Source organism: Elaeis guineensis, chromosome 4, assembly GCF_000442705.2.
Source record: "Elaeis guineensis isolate ETL-2024a chromosome 4, EG11, whole genome shotgun sequence".
Lineage (NCBI taxonomy): Eukaryota > Viridiplantae > Streptophyta > Magnoliopsida > Arecales > Arecaceae > Elaeis > Elaeis guineensis.
Window position 1 is genome coordinate 16,437,695 of NC_025996.2, and position 16,580 is coordinate 16,454,274.

At 35.9% G+C, this 16,580-nt stretch overlaps 2 protein-coding genes across 2 annotated transcripts; both read left to right on the forward strand.

Moving 5' to 3' along the window:
- Positions 1-1,571: 1,571 nt before the first annotated feature.
- On the forward strand, positions 1,572-5,690 carry LOC105043660 (uncharacterized). The gene is made up of 4 exons (XM_029264135.2): positions 1,572-1,911; positions 3,792-3,884; positions 3,972-4,239; positions 5,417-5,690. Exons 2-4 carry the CDS (start codon positions 3,801-3,803, stop codon positions 5,563-5,565), a joined length of 501 nt encoding a protein of 166 aa, XP_029119968.2. The 5' UTR covers positions 1,572-1,911; positions 3,792-3,800; the 3' UTR covers positions 5,566-5,690.
- A 2,539-nt stretch (positions 5,691-8,229) lies between these two features.
- Positions 8,230-11,890, forward strand: LOC105043659 (S-norcoclaurine synthase 1). Its single transcript, XM_010921290.4, has 4 exons — positions 8,230-8,592; positions 9,500-9,747; positions 10,944-11,268; positions 11,520-11,890. Exons 1-4 carry the CDS (start codon positions 8,353-8,355, stop codon positions 11,763-11,765), a joined length of 1,059 nt encoding a protein of 352 aa, XP_010919592.2. The 5' UTR covers positions 8,230-8,352; the 3' UTR covers positions 11,766-11,890.
- Positions 11,891-16,580: the final 4,690 nt, after the last annotated feature.

Here is a 16,580-nt window from a genome sequence, read left to right on the forward strand (position 1 = left end):
TCTCCACATAATTTGGATGATTCCTCCTCTATTTAAAAAAAGACATGGTTTTCCAAAATAAATATGACTAATGAAATAATCATAAAAAGTAAAATTTTTAGGGAGGTAGATCTCGATTTTTATGCTAATTTTATCTATAGGTGATCCACCTCACTCTTTATGGATTGAAAGATATGTATGGTCAAAATCTTTTTCAAAAACAAAAAGCTTTTGGTTTGATCAACTGATTTTGAGGCTCAAATCATTGGTTTGGACCCCGATCACTCTATATATCATATTTTTTAGGAGATAACACCTAGAGCTCAAATAGTTATTCGAAATTTTTTAAAAGCATCTCAATCGGATTATATGGTCAATTTATAATATGGGAAAGTTTAGATGCAATAATTCATTTTCACCATGTGGTGGATCTTGCTTACAGATCCTATCCAATCCTTATTGCAGTGGCCAAAATGGTTTATAGTGATCCTTCTGGATTAGGATTTTGATATCCTTCCATCATTATTTGTCAAAAATGAATTACCTGAATTTTATTAGGTTTGTATATCAAACTTTTATTTGATTTATATATCAATCTCCCAATTCTTTAAAATCACATACTAGTCCTTTTTTTTTGGTAAGAAAATCACATACTAGTCCTTAAAAAGCCAAGATCCATTATATATTTGAGATGTTGAATATAAATTATGTAGACCATTTATCTTTGAAGTGTCCTAGTTTATTGCTTTCTATTTCCTAAAATCTCCATGATCTATATTTTAATCCCTAAATTGTCTAGATTTTCATTTAATCTCTATTAGCATCCTCATAGCTGTAAGTTAAGCGTTTGAGAACAACTCAATTATATGGGATTGATCGAAATTCAGAAACTGCTAAAGAATTTGTCAAAAGTTTTATAGTTTAGATAAAAAAAAAAATCATAACCATAATTATAGTTATTTAGCCTTTCTTTGGTTACTTAAACATTACTTCATGGATTCTCATTGATCAAGTATTCATCTTTAGAATATCTAATGATATCATTCCAAATTTCTTTCATATCCTTTTTTACGGTTTCCATACACTTTAATTAGATCCGTCTCTTTTTACAACTTGCAACATAAATCAAAGCACCCCTCATCATAAGAGAATCCTCGGATCTTAGTTGTACTTATCCGTATCATCATAAACCTTCCAAAAAAAATTAAAATGTTAAAATTAAAATAACATAGATTTTCTAAAATATTTTAATTAGTTTATTCAAAAATAAATAAGGTGAGATAAAAGTAAAAGATGTTAGCGAAAAACATCATCACTAGCAAGGATATGTATTTTGCAACACTTAATTTACTATGAATAATTCACGAATTCATCTTAAAACTTAAGAATAATTGAATAATTCTAAGCCGATTCATTTTAGAGGAATAATTCAGAAAATTATCGGGTCAAGTGAAAAATTGAGATAATTTAACTTTTAAATATTTTAAAGAATATCGTAAATATGAGCATACCACCTAATACATCTCTTAGTCTAAAAAAAAAAATTTCTGGAACAAATCTCGATCGGTAGGTCTCCTTTGTGTTTAAAGCATTTGAATCGGGAGAAAAACCAAGTTCATGCGCTGTAGGTCTCGCTTAGCCCATTGCACAGCCTTGGAGGTTATTTTATAGTTTAGGTTACCTGCGTATGAATTTAAAGAAACAAGTGGTTACTATGCAAATCAATTAGTAGATTCACCCTATTACCGTGGGATTCCGATTCAGGCTTGCGAAACCCATACCGGCTGTTTGGGCTGTGCGGATTTCTATGTTGAAGACACCGCCCAGTATCAATCCATAGGATCAAAGGAAAGTCCTCGTCCTTTTCCTTTCTCCTCGTCGTCGTCTCCGGGGCACACCCATCTCACCCGCGCTCCAGTTCGTCCACCCAAGGTATGGCCTCCCTCCCTCCTCTCTCTCTCTCTCTCTCTCTCTCTCTCTCCGTTTCCCCTCTAGTGCAACCTTGTTTCGTTTATTGGTGTATTTCTTTTCCCGCATCCCGCTATTGTTAATGGTGTTTGAAGTAGTATGTATGGGAATAGGAAGTTGTGGTCAGTCGTTTGATGGAATGTTCTGCAGATGGTGCTTAATGGAATGTCCAGGTCTGGTATGTGTTTGATGAAATGCCTATATGGTTTTTCATGTAAATTTTAGGGAGTGAGTGCTGGATCAATTTCTGATGTATTTTGCCCCTTCTTTTTATATGATGGACCTTTGGCACTCATATGTTGTATTTGATTGCTGTTTACTGTTGACAGTAATATTACAATATCATATTTAAGATTATAGGACTCCTCCCTGTGTCCAAGCAAACGAAAAGGATTAAAATTTTGTAAAATTTTTCTTCCATGGGATATCAGGTGTCATCCCTTGGATTTTGACTTGAGATTGTATAGAAAGGGACAAGAGAAAACTAATGCAACAACCTATTTGAGAAATATGTAATTCATAGGCTAGGGGTCTCCAAATCAAGAGGTCAATTTTTCATGTTATTTATAGGCTAGGGGTCTCCAAGTTACATGATTTTTGGTGTGCAGGTAGTTTATAGGTAGTAACTCACATCCAATGTTCAGATCACTGATGTGGGACCCCCATCAGTCAATTAAAAAAAAAGGTGCAATAGCTGCAACTTGATCATGACCTATATATAATGTGCTCGTGCATTAATGAAACATGGATAGTTAGAATACATTTGTCGAGAGTCAAAAGAGAGTAAGCACAAATATTCTTGATGAATCCTTCTCCCCCTTCTCACCTTCTCGATTTTTTCTTATATTTTCCCTTCTCCAACGACATTCAGATTTATTTGCTTACTTGTTTAAAGGAACCCTACTCAAGAGTCTAAACCCCAATCCTGACACTTGGTTCTCTCGCTCCGGCATATAACCTTGTGTTCCTCCATTTTCGTATCAAAATATCAAAAAATCCTATATCTGAAGTTTCTTTAGACCCAATTAAAATTGCTAACGTTCCAATTCCTTGATTTTGTTGAACCCTTGACCTACTTCTAATGCATCCCTTGCAAATCAGATGACAGTTGTATTATCATCTTTCATGTAGTTCCTCACTGTGCAATTGACATGATAATTTATATATATATTTTTATCTGCAAATCACATATTTAATGTTCTGTGTATTTCATAAACTTCTAGAAGTCTTTTGGAAAAATCTTTAGAACATAAAAATTTTATAGTTTATTAGGTCATCCTCTGTTATCTCCTGCATTGCTTATATTCCTTATCTACATATCATTTTTTTTTAATTTCTTTTTCCCTTTTTTTTTTTTGATATTATGTGATTTCGTTTTTCCACAAATTCAGCAAGAAACAGAAAATATGTGTTTGAAACCGTGCATGTATTCTTATTATGTATGCTGAACAAGGTTTACACCAATCTCTCTGAATCCCTTTAGAGTTTTCTTAATAGAAGTAAATCTTTTTTGGAAGAAGCAGCTGAAATTAGTCCACTGATCTGGTGGCTGTATTTGGTTAGAAGTTGCCAGCTGTCCAAGCTGGTAAATTATCTTGGTTATTGTACCAGAGACTTGAGGTTGAATCTTTCATTCATCAGAGTTTGGGGGATAAGGGTATTTTGGAGGAGGGCTGCTTCGCTGGTTGTGTAGTCCCTTGCCTGTGGGACTCTTCTACAGGGGAAAGGGAAGTGGCTGTATTTAGTTGGTTTGGGCCCCCTCATCTGAACATAGCAGTCCTATCATTTAGCTTCTCATGTTCGATTATAAATATCCATATCATTGGTTTACTACTTCAATACAGATAGTTCCAATGGATCCTAGTATGCAACAACTGCAGCAGGCTCTAGTTGAGATTGAAACTGAAGCTGAGCATCTTCTTTTGGCGCGTAATCAGGTGTGAGCAATTCTTATTCAGGTCATACTGTTAACTCTGAGTGTCTCAGTATATCTAATCTTCTTGTGATTTTCTATGTTAAAACAGCTAGTTGAAAATGACAGATTGAGGAATGGTAACAGAGAAGCCTTAACAGCCCTCCGTAAGAGAGCACGCACAACAAAAAGTAGCGTTCCATCTCCTTTCGAGGCAATAATGAAAGAAATAGAGGGAACTAAATCGAAGGAATTAGTCAAGGAGATATGCCCCACCTGTGGAAATCATGACTCGAAGGAACATACATGGATGATGTTTCCAGGGTCTGATATTTTTGCTCGCATGCCATTTCATGCAGTGCACACCATTTTGGAGAAAGGTACTTCCTACATGGCTATCAATTTTTCAGTTGTAATAAACAGAATGTGTTATTTCATATTGCATTTTCAAATCTAGCTGATGCTGAATCAGATGCTTAGCAACTTATTTTATGTGAGAAGTGTTTAAGTTCACTTACAGGCAAAGGTAAGGAAACCCAGTATACTCCAGAAGACATGATATTTTACACCATCTGGATGGGTGTCTAGACTTGAGAAGATAAGAGGTTTGTTTATCCTAGATTGTTCTCGGTTGTTAGATACTGAAGTAGGGGTTATCTATGATGATGATGTAGTTGTTAGTGTATACACAAGGTGCCATTCTGGAATCTTGCCATTTCTGTAAACTCGTAATGAGAAAAAGTGGTACCCATATCTCACTGACCTTTTGGTGCTGATTTGATTTTTGGTCTCATTGTCCCCCAGCCAAGCTTTGATGCCTATCACCTTGAGTGTTTCCAAGACTGAGTGTACGGTCTAAGCTAATTCATGCATAAGGGGCATGAAATCAGTGCTTCCGGTCTTGAGGTTAGAAGAAAGCCTAGTCTCTGGAATAGGTGTTTTAGCCTATTCCAAGTGTTTCTGAGTCAAGAAAGCATGGTACTATAAATGCGATGACTCAAACAACTCCTTTGAATCTTCAAAACACAAATTTCAAGTTTTGCTTTCATTCTGACAACTGGCAAAAATTGTTGCAATTGCCAAAGCTTTAGTAGCTTTACTTGAGATTGTGACTCCATCGCAAGTTGCATTAGATTCTGTGATTTATTCTTTTACCCATATTTACTTGCTATTAGGTTAGATGTACTGGTAGTATTAACTATTAAGTACCCTTGTCTTAGCTGTTGCACTGGATTTTATTCAGTACAGTATCTGTAGATTAGAATTATGCTTATAATCTTTATGAATATGCAAATTATACTTCTTGTTTGTCTATATGCTGTTATTATAATGGTTCATGGTTTCCTTGAATATGAGCTTTCTTGGCCTGCTGCTTGAGCTTGAGTTCAAAATGCCATTCTTACTTTTCACGACCGCAATTGTCAATTCTGTGATCAGATGGATAACTGAGTGTACCATCTGGTTATTAGAGTTTTTATTTTTGTTTTTTCTTGGGGATTTTAGATCACATCACTCAAGTTATACTGTTATATTTATATATATTTGCTTGTGATGTAGATCAAGAACGACTGGACTATGAGACGAAGAAATTACAGAGCTATGTTAAGGAGAAAACATTCCTGCTTTCAGAAAAAGGAGCTCTTGCTGACAGGATTAGTCCTGGTGTCCTTAGGTCTCTGGTCACCCTGACTGACAAATCTGGATAAATTTTGGGGAAGCATGCATACACGAACGCAATTGTATTTTTTGATGTAATACACTATTGCAATTGTATTCCTGTTTCTTGGACTTTACACTTTATTGTAATTCATCTTTCTTATGAATTAGCTTTGATGGTGGTTATCATTTTGGGAAAAAAGGGTGAAGACTCATTGCAGTTGGCATGAAAGGTTACCCTTCATTCTATGGGCTTACGTACGAAATAGATTGAGTTCATGCTTCTTAGCGTTAAGCTGCCAAAGCTCACTATGTTGTTGTTTTGTCTACTCCCAGTGCTTTAGAAACTGAAATAAAGAATTTTACTTTGCATAGTATGGTACGAAGGGGGACCACAGGCAGTGTCTGATAATTTCGTAAAAATACTTACTTTTCAAATGAGCATGGTTTGTTCCATCCTAATAAGCATGCAGAGAAATATTGTGGTCGTTTGACCGTTGAGCTTTAGAATGCTGTAGATTGGATGAAGCTAAGCATAGCATCACCTGTTCTGTAACAAATCCCAGGCCTTGATTCATTGTGCATGATGGCTATTTCAACTTGCTGAATAAGCTTGCTACAGAATCTTGGCTGAATGATTCTATATTGGCATCTCTTCTGACAAGTGATGCGCATATTGGGGTGGTTGTGAGTTGGGATCAATTTCACTAGAGTACAAGTTGTTTGAAGAATGGAGGATTTGGGGCCTCCTTGCTGTAAGAGTATGGCTAGGGTTTTAAATAATCGCCATTCTAATAGCTTATGGGGATTCTTTATGTCACATTAAACAAGACTAGTAAATTAAATATATACAAGACTAGTAACTAAACATTAAACAGTTATTAAAATCATGAAATAAGAATGAATTTTCAAATAGGGACTAACCATCAAAAAACAATCAAGCAATTGACAAGTATCAATTTCCGGTAAGTTGGGGAAAAGTTCTTTCCCTCCTCCTCCCATATCCAAAAAAAAAAAAAAAAAAAAAGAAAAAAAAAAGAAAAAAAAGAGAGAAAGAAGTATCAGATTTCAAGCAAAGCTTCTTCCTCTTCTCCTTCCAGATATAATTTCTTTCCTTGGCTGCAGGAGGTTCTAATTCCTGCCTGTTCCATTTAGGATATGTTTGGCAATATCTCATCGAATCCGGCAGGATTTAGGATATGTTTGGCAATATCTCATCGAATCCGGCAGGATTGAAGATAAGAGAGCCGTGGGAGGGGGAGAAGGGTGGGAGGCGAAGCGGCAGAGGAGAGGGTATGGGATCGCGGGCCACATTCCTGCCAAATTTAAAAGAAAAATCACGAGAAAATTTTGGGCCATGAGGGACCCACTGCAATCTCGCAAGCCCCCCTTTGGATTTAAGAGGACGATGAAAACGTATGCCCAAGGGATCTCAAAGCCAAGGTTTCTTTTCTAATAAACAACTGCGGTCATATGAGTAAAAAAGTGCTACCACTGAGTAGATTTTTTTTTTTTTAATCTTACCATATTAGCCCAGATAAACTGATATCTTAATTCCTCCAGTCTAACCGCGAAACAGCATGCACAAACGCGCACGTGTCGCGCTCTATCCCTCTCTATGTGTGCTGCTTTATCGTTGGGACTGATCCACCAGGTCGTCGGGGATCTGGTCCAATCAATTACTCCCAACATACCCGAGATCTGGTCCAATCAATTCGTCCTTTGCCGGTCCAACCAAAGATTCTCAAAACTGAACCAAGGGTGAAGTACCCCCGCAGATGAACACACTGCTTTTCATGAGGTGGAATAGAATTTGCAAAAAGAGAAAAGATGATCTACTGATTCAATTGCCTCATCACGTGCATACTTCTTCAAAAATTTGTTTTAAGTCTTTTCCAAGATCATCTCAAGTGTTTAATTTCTTTTTTCCAGCATAGCTAAAGAAAACATTGAACCTTCGAAAACATATTGAACTTCTACAAAACAAATGACTGGTAAATGTATACTTAATACTCTTGGTGTCTCAGAAATTGATATATAGAAGCTGAAGTGAAAGTTTTGTTACGACTCATTTTTCATCTCACTCGATTCTTCTTTGACTAAATGTAATCCTTGCCGGGATGGCCACTTGCATAGGATGCCAAACTCCATAGGTGGCGACATCCGAGATTCAAACTCTATAAATTATTAAAATGCGCATATGAAATTATGCTTTCCAAATATCTAATATCTATTGCCGCAAAGGTTCAAGCATTAATCCACTCTCTTCTTTAACAAAGTCCTTTGATTTGTACTCCACCAAGGCGTCTCCTTTATAGGCGGCCGGAGTCGGAAAATACAAAGATACTATAATAATAATTTTTTAGAAGTTCTAGATATATAATATTAAATAACCAAATACGTAATTTTTATTCAACGTTAGGAATACAAAACTAGCCATAATCAAAGAGGTTCGGGTTGCATGCTTGACACGAAAGATTTTTCTTTCACCATGTCGCCGTACCGGCCGTTGGATCGAGTTCCCCACGATCGCAGGCACTACGGCGTCTCATCGCATGGACCAATGCAACGGTCGATTCGCGCGAAGGAAGGGAAATCATTCTTTCCAGCGAAAGATGCAACCCCAGACCATTACGTTCCGAAAAGATTCCTCTGCATTAAAGAATAAAATATAGAATTTTTTTTTGTTCCGCGGCCACAAAGCTGGGCATAAACAGAGGCCATTAATTTCAGAAAGATTGGGGGTGAGGGTAAGGTCAAGGCAGCAGGTCCAGCTCTCCTCTCTCTCTCGATCGAAAGGTGGAGGGAGCGTAGCGTGGGGTCGTAGTGGAGAAGCGATGGAATCGGTGGGCTCGCTCCCGGTGGCGAAGGTTCAGGCTCTGGCTGCGGCCTCCAATGGCCTGAACGAGGTCCCTCCGAGGTATCTCCGGCCCGAAGCCGAGGCGGATCCCGTCGCCCGGGATGGCGATAGTCTCGAGATCCCGGTCATCGATATGAGTCGACTACTCCAATCCGAGTCGTCCCGGGACGAGTCCACCAAGCTTAATCTGGCCTGCGAACAGTGGGGCTTCTTTCAGGTCAGCAATCTTCTTGTTTACACATCAGGCGAAAAAAAATACTTGGAAGAAATTTAAGCTGAGCTCGTTCATTAATATACGCAGACTAGTTCACAGAGCTTTTCAGTGTTCAAACTGGCTTCTCTGTTTTTTTCCCTCCTTTTTTGAGGAACTGATTTCTGTGATCCATTCTTTAATGTAATTAGTGAATGTTCCTACTGATTTTCCTGCACTTATCTTTTTATAACACAGCAAGATCTTCTTGTGAGTTGGGATCTTCGCAGATCACATTTCAAGAGGAGCCAAACTATCCCTCAAATCCATGATGCTCCTCCAATATATTTTGAAACATTAAATATAACATTTTTTTTTCTTTAAGACTTTAGCAAGAGGCCAAACAGATGGAGCGAGATAAATACGATCGGGTATTTATTTTCTCGACTCTTGAAAAGTTTTCCTTCTTTGTTATATTCCTTCCTACTATTGCCCTAAGTCCTCAAAAATAATAACACCTCCTAATTTTATTATATTTTGCTAAATGAATGGTGCTTGATGTAGGAAAACCTTTTGCTTACATGTGACAATAGCAATCTTGCATTCATTAAATTTATAACAAATTGACAGCTCCTTGATAGTTCAATTTTTTACCACATTAATAAATTAATAACTTATGCTGTTTCTTCCTCTCAACTAAAATCCCGGCTCTGTCACCGAGGCCACGATCAGAGTATTTGAGTTGTTATGACAATGAATCCTCCCAAATACTAGGTTGATTCCGTATACTATTTGGTCCAATTTTCATGTAGAAGTTCAATACATAGGACTACTTTTTTTTTTGGAATGAGAGTACAATGTCCTTTTTTTTTTTTTTGTTTCTTACTTACCTTTTAATAGACCAACTGCTTAATTATTGATTTGCTCTTTGCAGTTGATCAACCATAACATTCCTAATGAACTGATTGAGAGAATGAAGGTTGTTATTGAAGAGTTCTTCAAACTTCCTTTAGAGGTAAAGGAGCAATTTGCTCAGCTGCCGGGCAGTCTTGAAGGTTATGGTCAGTTATTTGTCATTTCTAAGGATCAAAAACTAGATTGGGCAGACATACTTTACTTCAACACCCAACCACTTAACCAGAGAAACACGAGACTTTGGCCCACTCAACCACCCACATTCCGGTATGTATGCAATGCAGTGTTTCCTTTTAGCTAAACTTTTTGTAAGTGGTAAGCACTCTTTTAGGTTGTAACTGAGAAAATGGGGAAACATGATAATAACCCCTCACTTGAAGAATAAATTCCAACTAACCATTCCGCATTGAACTTTTGTATGTTTGGGAAAATATAGATGCGTCATTGGTCAAGGTTTGTGTATTGTGAATGGCAACATTGAATCTCTGTTTTGTGGTTCTCTTGTGTTTTATAAGAAGAATTGCTGAATAAGGATTATCAAAGCCAACCATTAATATTTTGGTCAAGACTGGAGGGTTTTGCTTGTGTTTTTCAATTATTTCATGGGTCATTTTACTTTCTTGTAGTTGTAGGAGAAAGAAAGGCGAAAGGTGAAGTTTAATCTTTGGGAGAGTTTTTCAGCAATAACTGATAAACTTTTTATCTTAGGATAATATATTGCTGGACTTCTAAAGAATCATGTGATCATCACATGCTTGACAGACTTGTAGAAAATATTATAAGATAATGCTTAGAAAAGCTTCAAGGTTCGCAATCACAGCATTGTTTTCTGTCTCCAGAATTTGTGGCAGAATTGCTTGATCATGACAAATTAATTTTTAAAGTGCAAGATTTGATTCACTGAAAATGGAATGTCAAGAATAGCAAGCAAATTCTGTTGATATCAAGATATATAATTCAATGTGTCTAATCTTATGCTCTGATGCTCCAACAAAAGAAGATAAAGACTTTGTAAAGGACAAAATTTGGTGGTTTGTCATTCTGCCTCCACCGACAGCATAGTATTATTATAGTACCTGCACTTTGTTGCATTAAAGTAGAATTGATTTAAATACCTTCTCAACCTGAATCATTCTTCATTCTTCTCTTTAACTTAAGCACTTGTGGATAACTATATTTCGCAAGCCTAAGAAACCACATCCCTCCAGCAGTGTTGAGTGTCCCAAAATTGGGAGGCTAATTAGATTTTATTTATAATACCTTAAAACTGATGTGCTAACTCACCAGAACTTTCAGCATTCACTCTGAATTGATTTTGTAAAAAGTCATTTATCAAAAGTCTGAAAAAGATGTTGTTTCTGATGGTCAATAGATTGTTGTTCTTTGTTAATGGAGGCAATTGTCACTAATAAATGTTTGCTCTTTTTTCTCTGGGTTTTCTTATCCAACATGAGTATTTTCAGGGCTACACTGGATGAGTACTCACAAGAGTTGAACAAGACAGCAGATTGTCTATTGGGTTTAATAGCCAAGAACCTAGGACTTAATTCAGAGATCCTCACCGACAAGACTAAGGAAGGAATACAATCGGTCAGGATAAACTACTACCCACCATGCCTCCAAGCAGACAAGGTGTTGGGCTTCTCCCCACACTCTGATGCTGATCTTTTAACACTGGTCCTTCAAGTAAATCAAGTTCAAGGGTTACAAATCAAGAATAATGGAAAATGGGTCCCTGTCAAGCCCCTTCCTGGTGCTTTCATCGTTAATGTTGGTGATGTCTTTGAGGTAATCCTCTTCCCCTGTTGGAAAAAGTTGCAAATTTGATCATTTTGGTGGGTAATTTGGACAAAATAAGCTATTTATTGAGATCTTGTTGTTTTACTGTGAATATATTTATAAGAGGCTAATTCCAGAAACTATCTTAAATTTTCATTACTGCTAGGTGTTTAAAGGTTATATATCCTTTTCTCATCATGGATCTCATTTCTTCCAAGCAAAGAAATAATGGATCTCCCATTTATATTTCTTCCTTATAGATATTCAGTAATGGAAGGTATAAAAGCATCGAGCATAGGGCTGTTGTAAGCACAGAGAAAGAACGGCTTTCAGTTGCAGCATTTCACAGCCCAAATATTGATGCCATGATAGGTCCCCTTCCAGAGCTTGTAAGGGGAAGTGAGTTAAATTATATGACAGTAGACCATGAGAACTTTATGAAGCTCTTCTTCTCTGCTAGACTTGATGGGAAGAGCTTCTTGGATCGCATGAAGTTAAGAAAGTGATCTTAAGTGAATGAAGAAGTCTGTATGACTGTTTTCTGAACTTGACAATTGTTTCATCGCAAGTGAATTGCACTTCCTTAAGGCTGCTCTTTAATAAAAACGAATTCAGGTTTTACATTAATGAATTCAGTGGACTTGGAAATCATGCTATGTGGGACCTCTAACTCTGTTCGTTGACATAATTTTTTTTTTGTTATACTAGTGAACAAGCAGGTGCAAATACACATGTTGGAGAAAGAAAATGAGGTTTATGTATCATCAATTTGAATGGTTTTATAAAGAACTGAGAAAGAGATAAGATTTGTTAGCAATAAAACATTATTATAAAGTTTATTAAGCAATTGTCCTCTTAACATGATTTTCTTTCCAAAACTACTCATACTATGTATCATGTAATATAGTTTTTCCTGAAAACTAAATAATGTTTCCATTGAAGAGCAAATTTGATAGAGTGAAAGAATCAACTTGCTCTTATTAATAGAATACAGATTTATGCCGTATAAAAAGTTGCTGTTCATTCTCAGGAGTATGTAGTTGGGTGAGATCAGTACAAAGAGAAGTGAAGAGAAGAGAAGGAAACTAGGCACTGTCAAAATGAAGAGAGGGCTGAACATTACTCCCGGTTAGGATGAGAGGTCTGTTCTTACCGTTGACAAGTCCTTGAACAGAGAGAACTACCGATCAAAGTATTGTCTTTAGTTATCTTCTCTAAAAAACTTTGCGTCTTCTTTTGTCCATGGACCAGGGACTGCAAGATAAATGACCACCAAAACAAAATATCAGGAATCATTTTTGATTAATAAGCTTGAATCGTTAAATAAAATAATACAATGTACATTCTAAGGCAAGCGAAGGCCATGCTGTGTGGTTTACATGCAAATTACATACACATGCTATAATTCGTTTGCAGAAGGGTAACTCTTGGATTAGTAGGATAAAGCAGACCCGGCATCTCAAGGCTCCATTCCATGCAGAAGAGCACTGCCACTGATCTTTACTCAATTCCTTGTTCTCTGTCCTGGGTGGCAATAAGTGATTGGTGACATATATAGAGCTGGATGATTGTCACATAAAAGTTGAGCCAATTATTAGGTTGAAGCAAAGAGTAGCATTTCTTTGAAAGAGGTGAGAACCGTTGCACAGTCCAACTCAATTTATTGGAGAAATGAGGTTTTTACCTCCGTTACCTTGTTGCTTGACCACTCCGGAACAGGAGATTCTGGCCTGCTCACCCTGCAACATTCACATTAGAAAATTTTTGGGCAAAATGCTTTAGTTGGATGTTAAATGGTCTAAATCTGAATCCATTCTACTTTCTCAGTAAACTGAGACAAAGGAACATCCCTAGATACGCCAGTCAAGAATTAAGGATGCGTTTGCTTATCTAGTAAAAAAATATATTTTTTTTTATTTTTTGATTTTTAAAAAAATAAAAATTAAAAAATAATATGTGATAACATTATGAAAAATAAAAAATAAAAAATTAAAATTAAAATAATTAAAATAATTATTTTATATGCAAAGCAAAAATTTTTTACTTTCTAAAATTTATTTTTTACTTTTTTTACTTCCACACGTCTAAAATGCTAAATCAAAAGTAAAGAATCTGAATCCTTCTTCCTCGTCGAGCTCTTCACCTCCCCATCCTTTTTTCCTCCCTTTTCATATTTTCCATTCTCATCGAGTCTTCATCTATCGCCTTCAAACGTTATTTTTTTGCTCTATAGCAACTAGTTACTAAATATATTTTTTATTTTTTTAAAAAAATAAAAAATATTTTTTAAAAATTAAAAAAAAATTATTTCATATTCCAAGTTCATTTCGTGCCGTTGATTAGTAGATCTAGTAGTAATTTCTTGGGTTTCGTGAATTCAACAAGTACCAAGGGAAAATATGTTTATCAAAAAACAAAAAAAAAGTACCAAGGGTAAATCTAGGCACAAAATTTTAATGCATGGGGGTACGAATGAAACAAAAAAAAGTTACAGTGGGACATGTGACCCACCATGGAAGTAAATGCTCGTGTGGATTGTACAGTGAGCATCAGATGTGACTCCAATGTGTAACACATTCAGGTATTAGTTGGCTACCAATTACCCTCCCTCTTGATTTACAGCAATCAATTGTCAGGTTGAAAGCGACTCCAGCAAATGTGGTGGAGCAAATTTCTCCCTAGCTATACAATGAACTTTAATTCAAAAAAATGGTTCATTCATGCGAGTAGCAACACCATGTTACTGCTCCCTGGATCACATTTAACCTTATTTGTGAAAATATTTCACTCCTATAGTTTCTAGTTCCCACAACATCACTAAATGAGTGCCAAATCATTTGATCAATTCTTTCTAACTTCTTTCTATTTTCTACTTATTTCCTACACACCACCCTCCTCCCACCTAGGGATGAAAGTGGTATGGATATTATCTGTCCGAATCCATTTTCAAATCAATGCGGATATGAACATAAATTTAAGAATTCGAAAACTAATATCCGTATCTGTATTCATATCCATAAAAAAAAAAAGAAGATATGGACATAGATAGACAACTATCCAATCCGTATCCAAATATTCGAATCTATATATAACCCTATATAATTTTATATGGCACTTATTAATTTAAAAAAAATATATAATTTAGAAACATGTTAATAACTTGATTCATCATCTATTTAGTAATATGTTTCACTTTATAGTCATAAAATTTAATTATCTAAATTATATCTATCATTATATTCATACTTTGAGTATCTAAATTATATCTGTATCTGTTTAAAACAAGTATGAATATTAATTTTTATAGTAGAATAATATTTATATCCATATTTGTATTCGTCAGATAAAATAAATATGGATATGAATAAGTTGATATTAATAGATTCAGGTGGTATTCATGTCAGCTCTTAACATTAAGTCCAGCGTGAATCTTCAGGCTTTCAGCCTTTAATAGTTTACCACATTGGCAATATTCAGGCTTCTAAAGTGGGTGGTGTCCCATAATGATGGATGGCCTTATGGCATTTTTTGAGATATGTTTAGGATCTGTTTGGATAAACCTGCTGGAACCAAGGAATTAGGAACAAGATTTCCAGCATTAACAAAAACAGGCCCAGCCCGGCCAACATCGACTGGATCTCCCCCCAGCCCATGCATTCAAGGATCATAAAATAGGGCCCCACAATTTTTTTGTCTATTTTTTTCCTGCAGTGTTTGGTCCTCTTTGCTCACCCTGCAGTGTTTGGTCCTCTTCTTGAGAATTTATATTCTATGCTGATTTCTACGGATCTCATTCATCAAGCGCTCATTTTAGTGCACCACTTTAGAAGCTAGAAACAAGCAGTGTTGTGTTCCACCATATAATGCACATGATGTAGGATATAATTTCTTCCTCTTATCCGACCCCTTGTTCTTTTCTTTTTGCTTTGTTGTTCTCATTCCCATGTATCCAACTGCATGTCACAGGTTCATCTAATCAAATGGGATACTGTGATATATTTATATATATGATAGTCCTTTCAATATTTTAATCTTACACATATTACGGATCCATCAATTTACAAAAAAAATATATAATTAATTTATATATTAATTTTTTATAAAAAATAATATTTTTTTTAAAAAATAATTATTTATTTATTCTTTAATCCTCTGCTTATTCTTCAACCTTCAATATGAAAAAGATTATTGAAATTTTTATATAATTAAAATCATTTTGTAGATGATATAAGATAATATTTTTTATTTATCTTTATTTATATATAAAATTAAATATTTATTAATATTTTTATAATATTTTTAAATATATATATTTTTTATTATTTATTATATAATATTTTATTTAAAAATTATTAATAAATTATTATTTTGCCCTTCCAACATTTGATGCCAGGCTCCGCTACCGTTCACAGGAAGAATGTTTCCGTTTGCATCCCGTTGGAAAAGGAGGCAGATAAAATGGGAGGTCCATCGATGCGTTATTAATTCCCTTTGCCAAGGTCAGCTGTGGCCTATGGAGGAGCCGGACGCTTTGCATTCTCTACTTACAAGTCTGAGGCCGCTAAGGTGCAAACGTAAACCATTATGGAAGCTCACAGCAGATCAAACCTTCTCTTTTAGACATACCGATTCTTGAACAGTGGTGGAGTTTTATGTCTTTATTACAGGACGCGCGCTATGGAATTCTTTAGAAACATAAGATCTTTCTTTAGCTGGCTCCAAAAAAATATAGGATCCACGCGGCCGATGTTTTGCAAAGGAAAGGTTGGATGGTGCAACAACATGCTCTTTGTGTGGGGCTTCGGTTGATACCAATACTCGCACCTCCCAATCCACTGCTCGATCAGCAGAGCGTGTGGTTTTCAGTGAAAGCGTTTCGGAATGTTAAAGGTAATCCAGGCTTTCTGTGTATTATTATCGCTTTGGACCACTTGGAGTTAAAAGGAAGACCAAGAAAGATCTAAGTTATATATGGTTGGGACCAGCAAGCTTTAGCTATTTGGAGCTTATGGCATGAAAGAAATTGGAGGGATTTCTTAAGAAAGCAGTGCATTGTGAAACAGGTGCTGAGAGGCTGTGAGTACCTTCCCCAATGGTCAGTGTGTTGTTCCAACAATAACCAAGCACAGTCGCCGTAGCTTCGAAGGTTTCTACACTAATCCGGTGATTAGTACGTCAGTGTACTTTTTCCTTGTTCTTTCCTATTTTTGGTTTCTCTTCTTCCCCACTTCCTTTTTTGTAATTTTTCCATCGTTCTTTAATAAATTTTAGATGGTTTTTGTTGGGGTAAATCGGAAAAATTATAAATACATTGGTCGAAA

Bases quoted from the DNA above. Each gene is read 5' to 3' on its own strand.
- LOC105043660 (XM_029264135.2), top strand. From the start codon at position 3,801: ATGGATCCTAGTATGCAACAACTGCAGCAGGCTCTAGTTGAGATTGAA. The intron at 3,885-3,971 runs GTGTGAGCAATT...ATGTTAAAACAG, and splicing joins TTCTTTTGGCGCGTAATCAG to CTAGTTGAAAATGACAGATT. The intron at 4,240-5,416 runs GTACTTCCTACA...CTTGTGATGTAG, and splicing joins GCACACCATTTTGGAGAAAG to ATCAAGAACGACTGGACTAT.
- LOC105043659 (XM_010921290.4), top strand. From the start codon at position 8,353: ATGGAATCGGTGGGCTCGCTCCCGGTGGCGAAGGTTCAGGCTCTGGCT. The intron at 9,748-10,943 runs GTATGTATGCAA...GAGTATTTTCAG, and splicing joins ACTCAACCACCCACATTCCG to GGCTACACTGGATGAGTACT. The intron at 11,269-11,519 runs GTAATCCTCTTC...TCTTCCTTATAG, and splicing joins ATGTTGGTGATGTCTTTGAG to ATATTCAGTAATGGAAGGTA.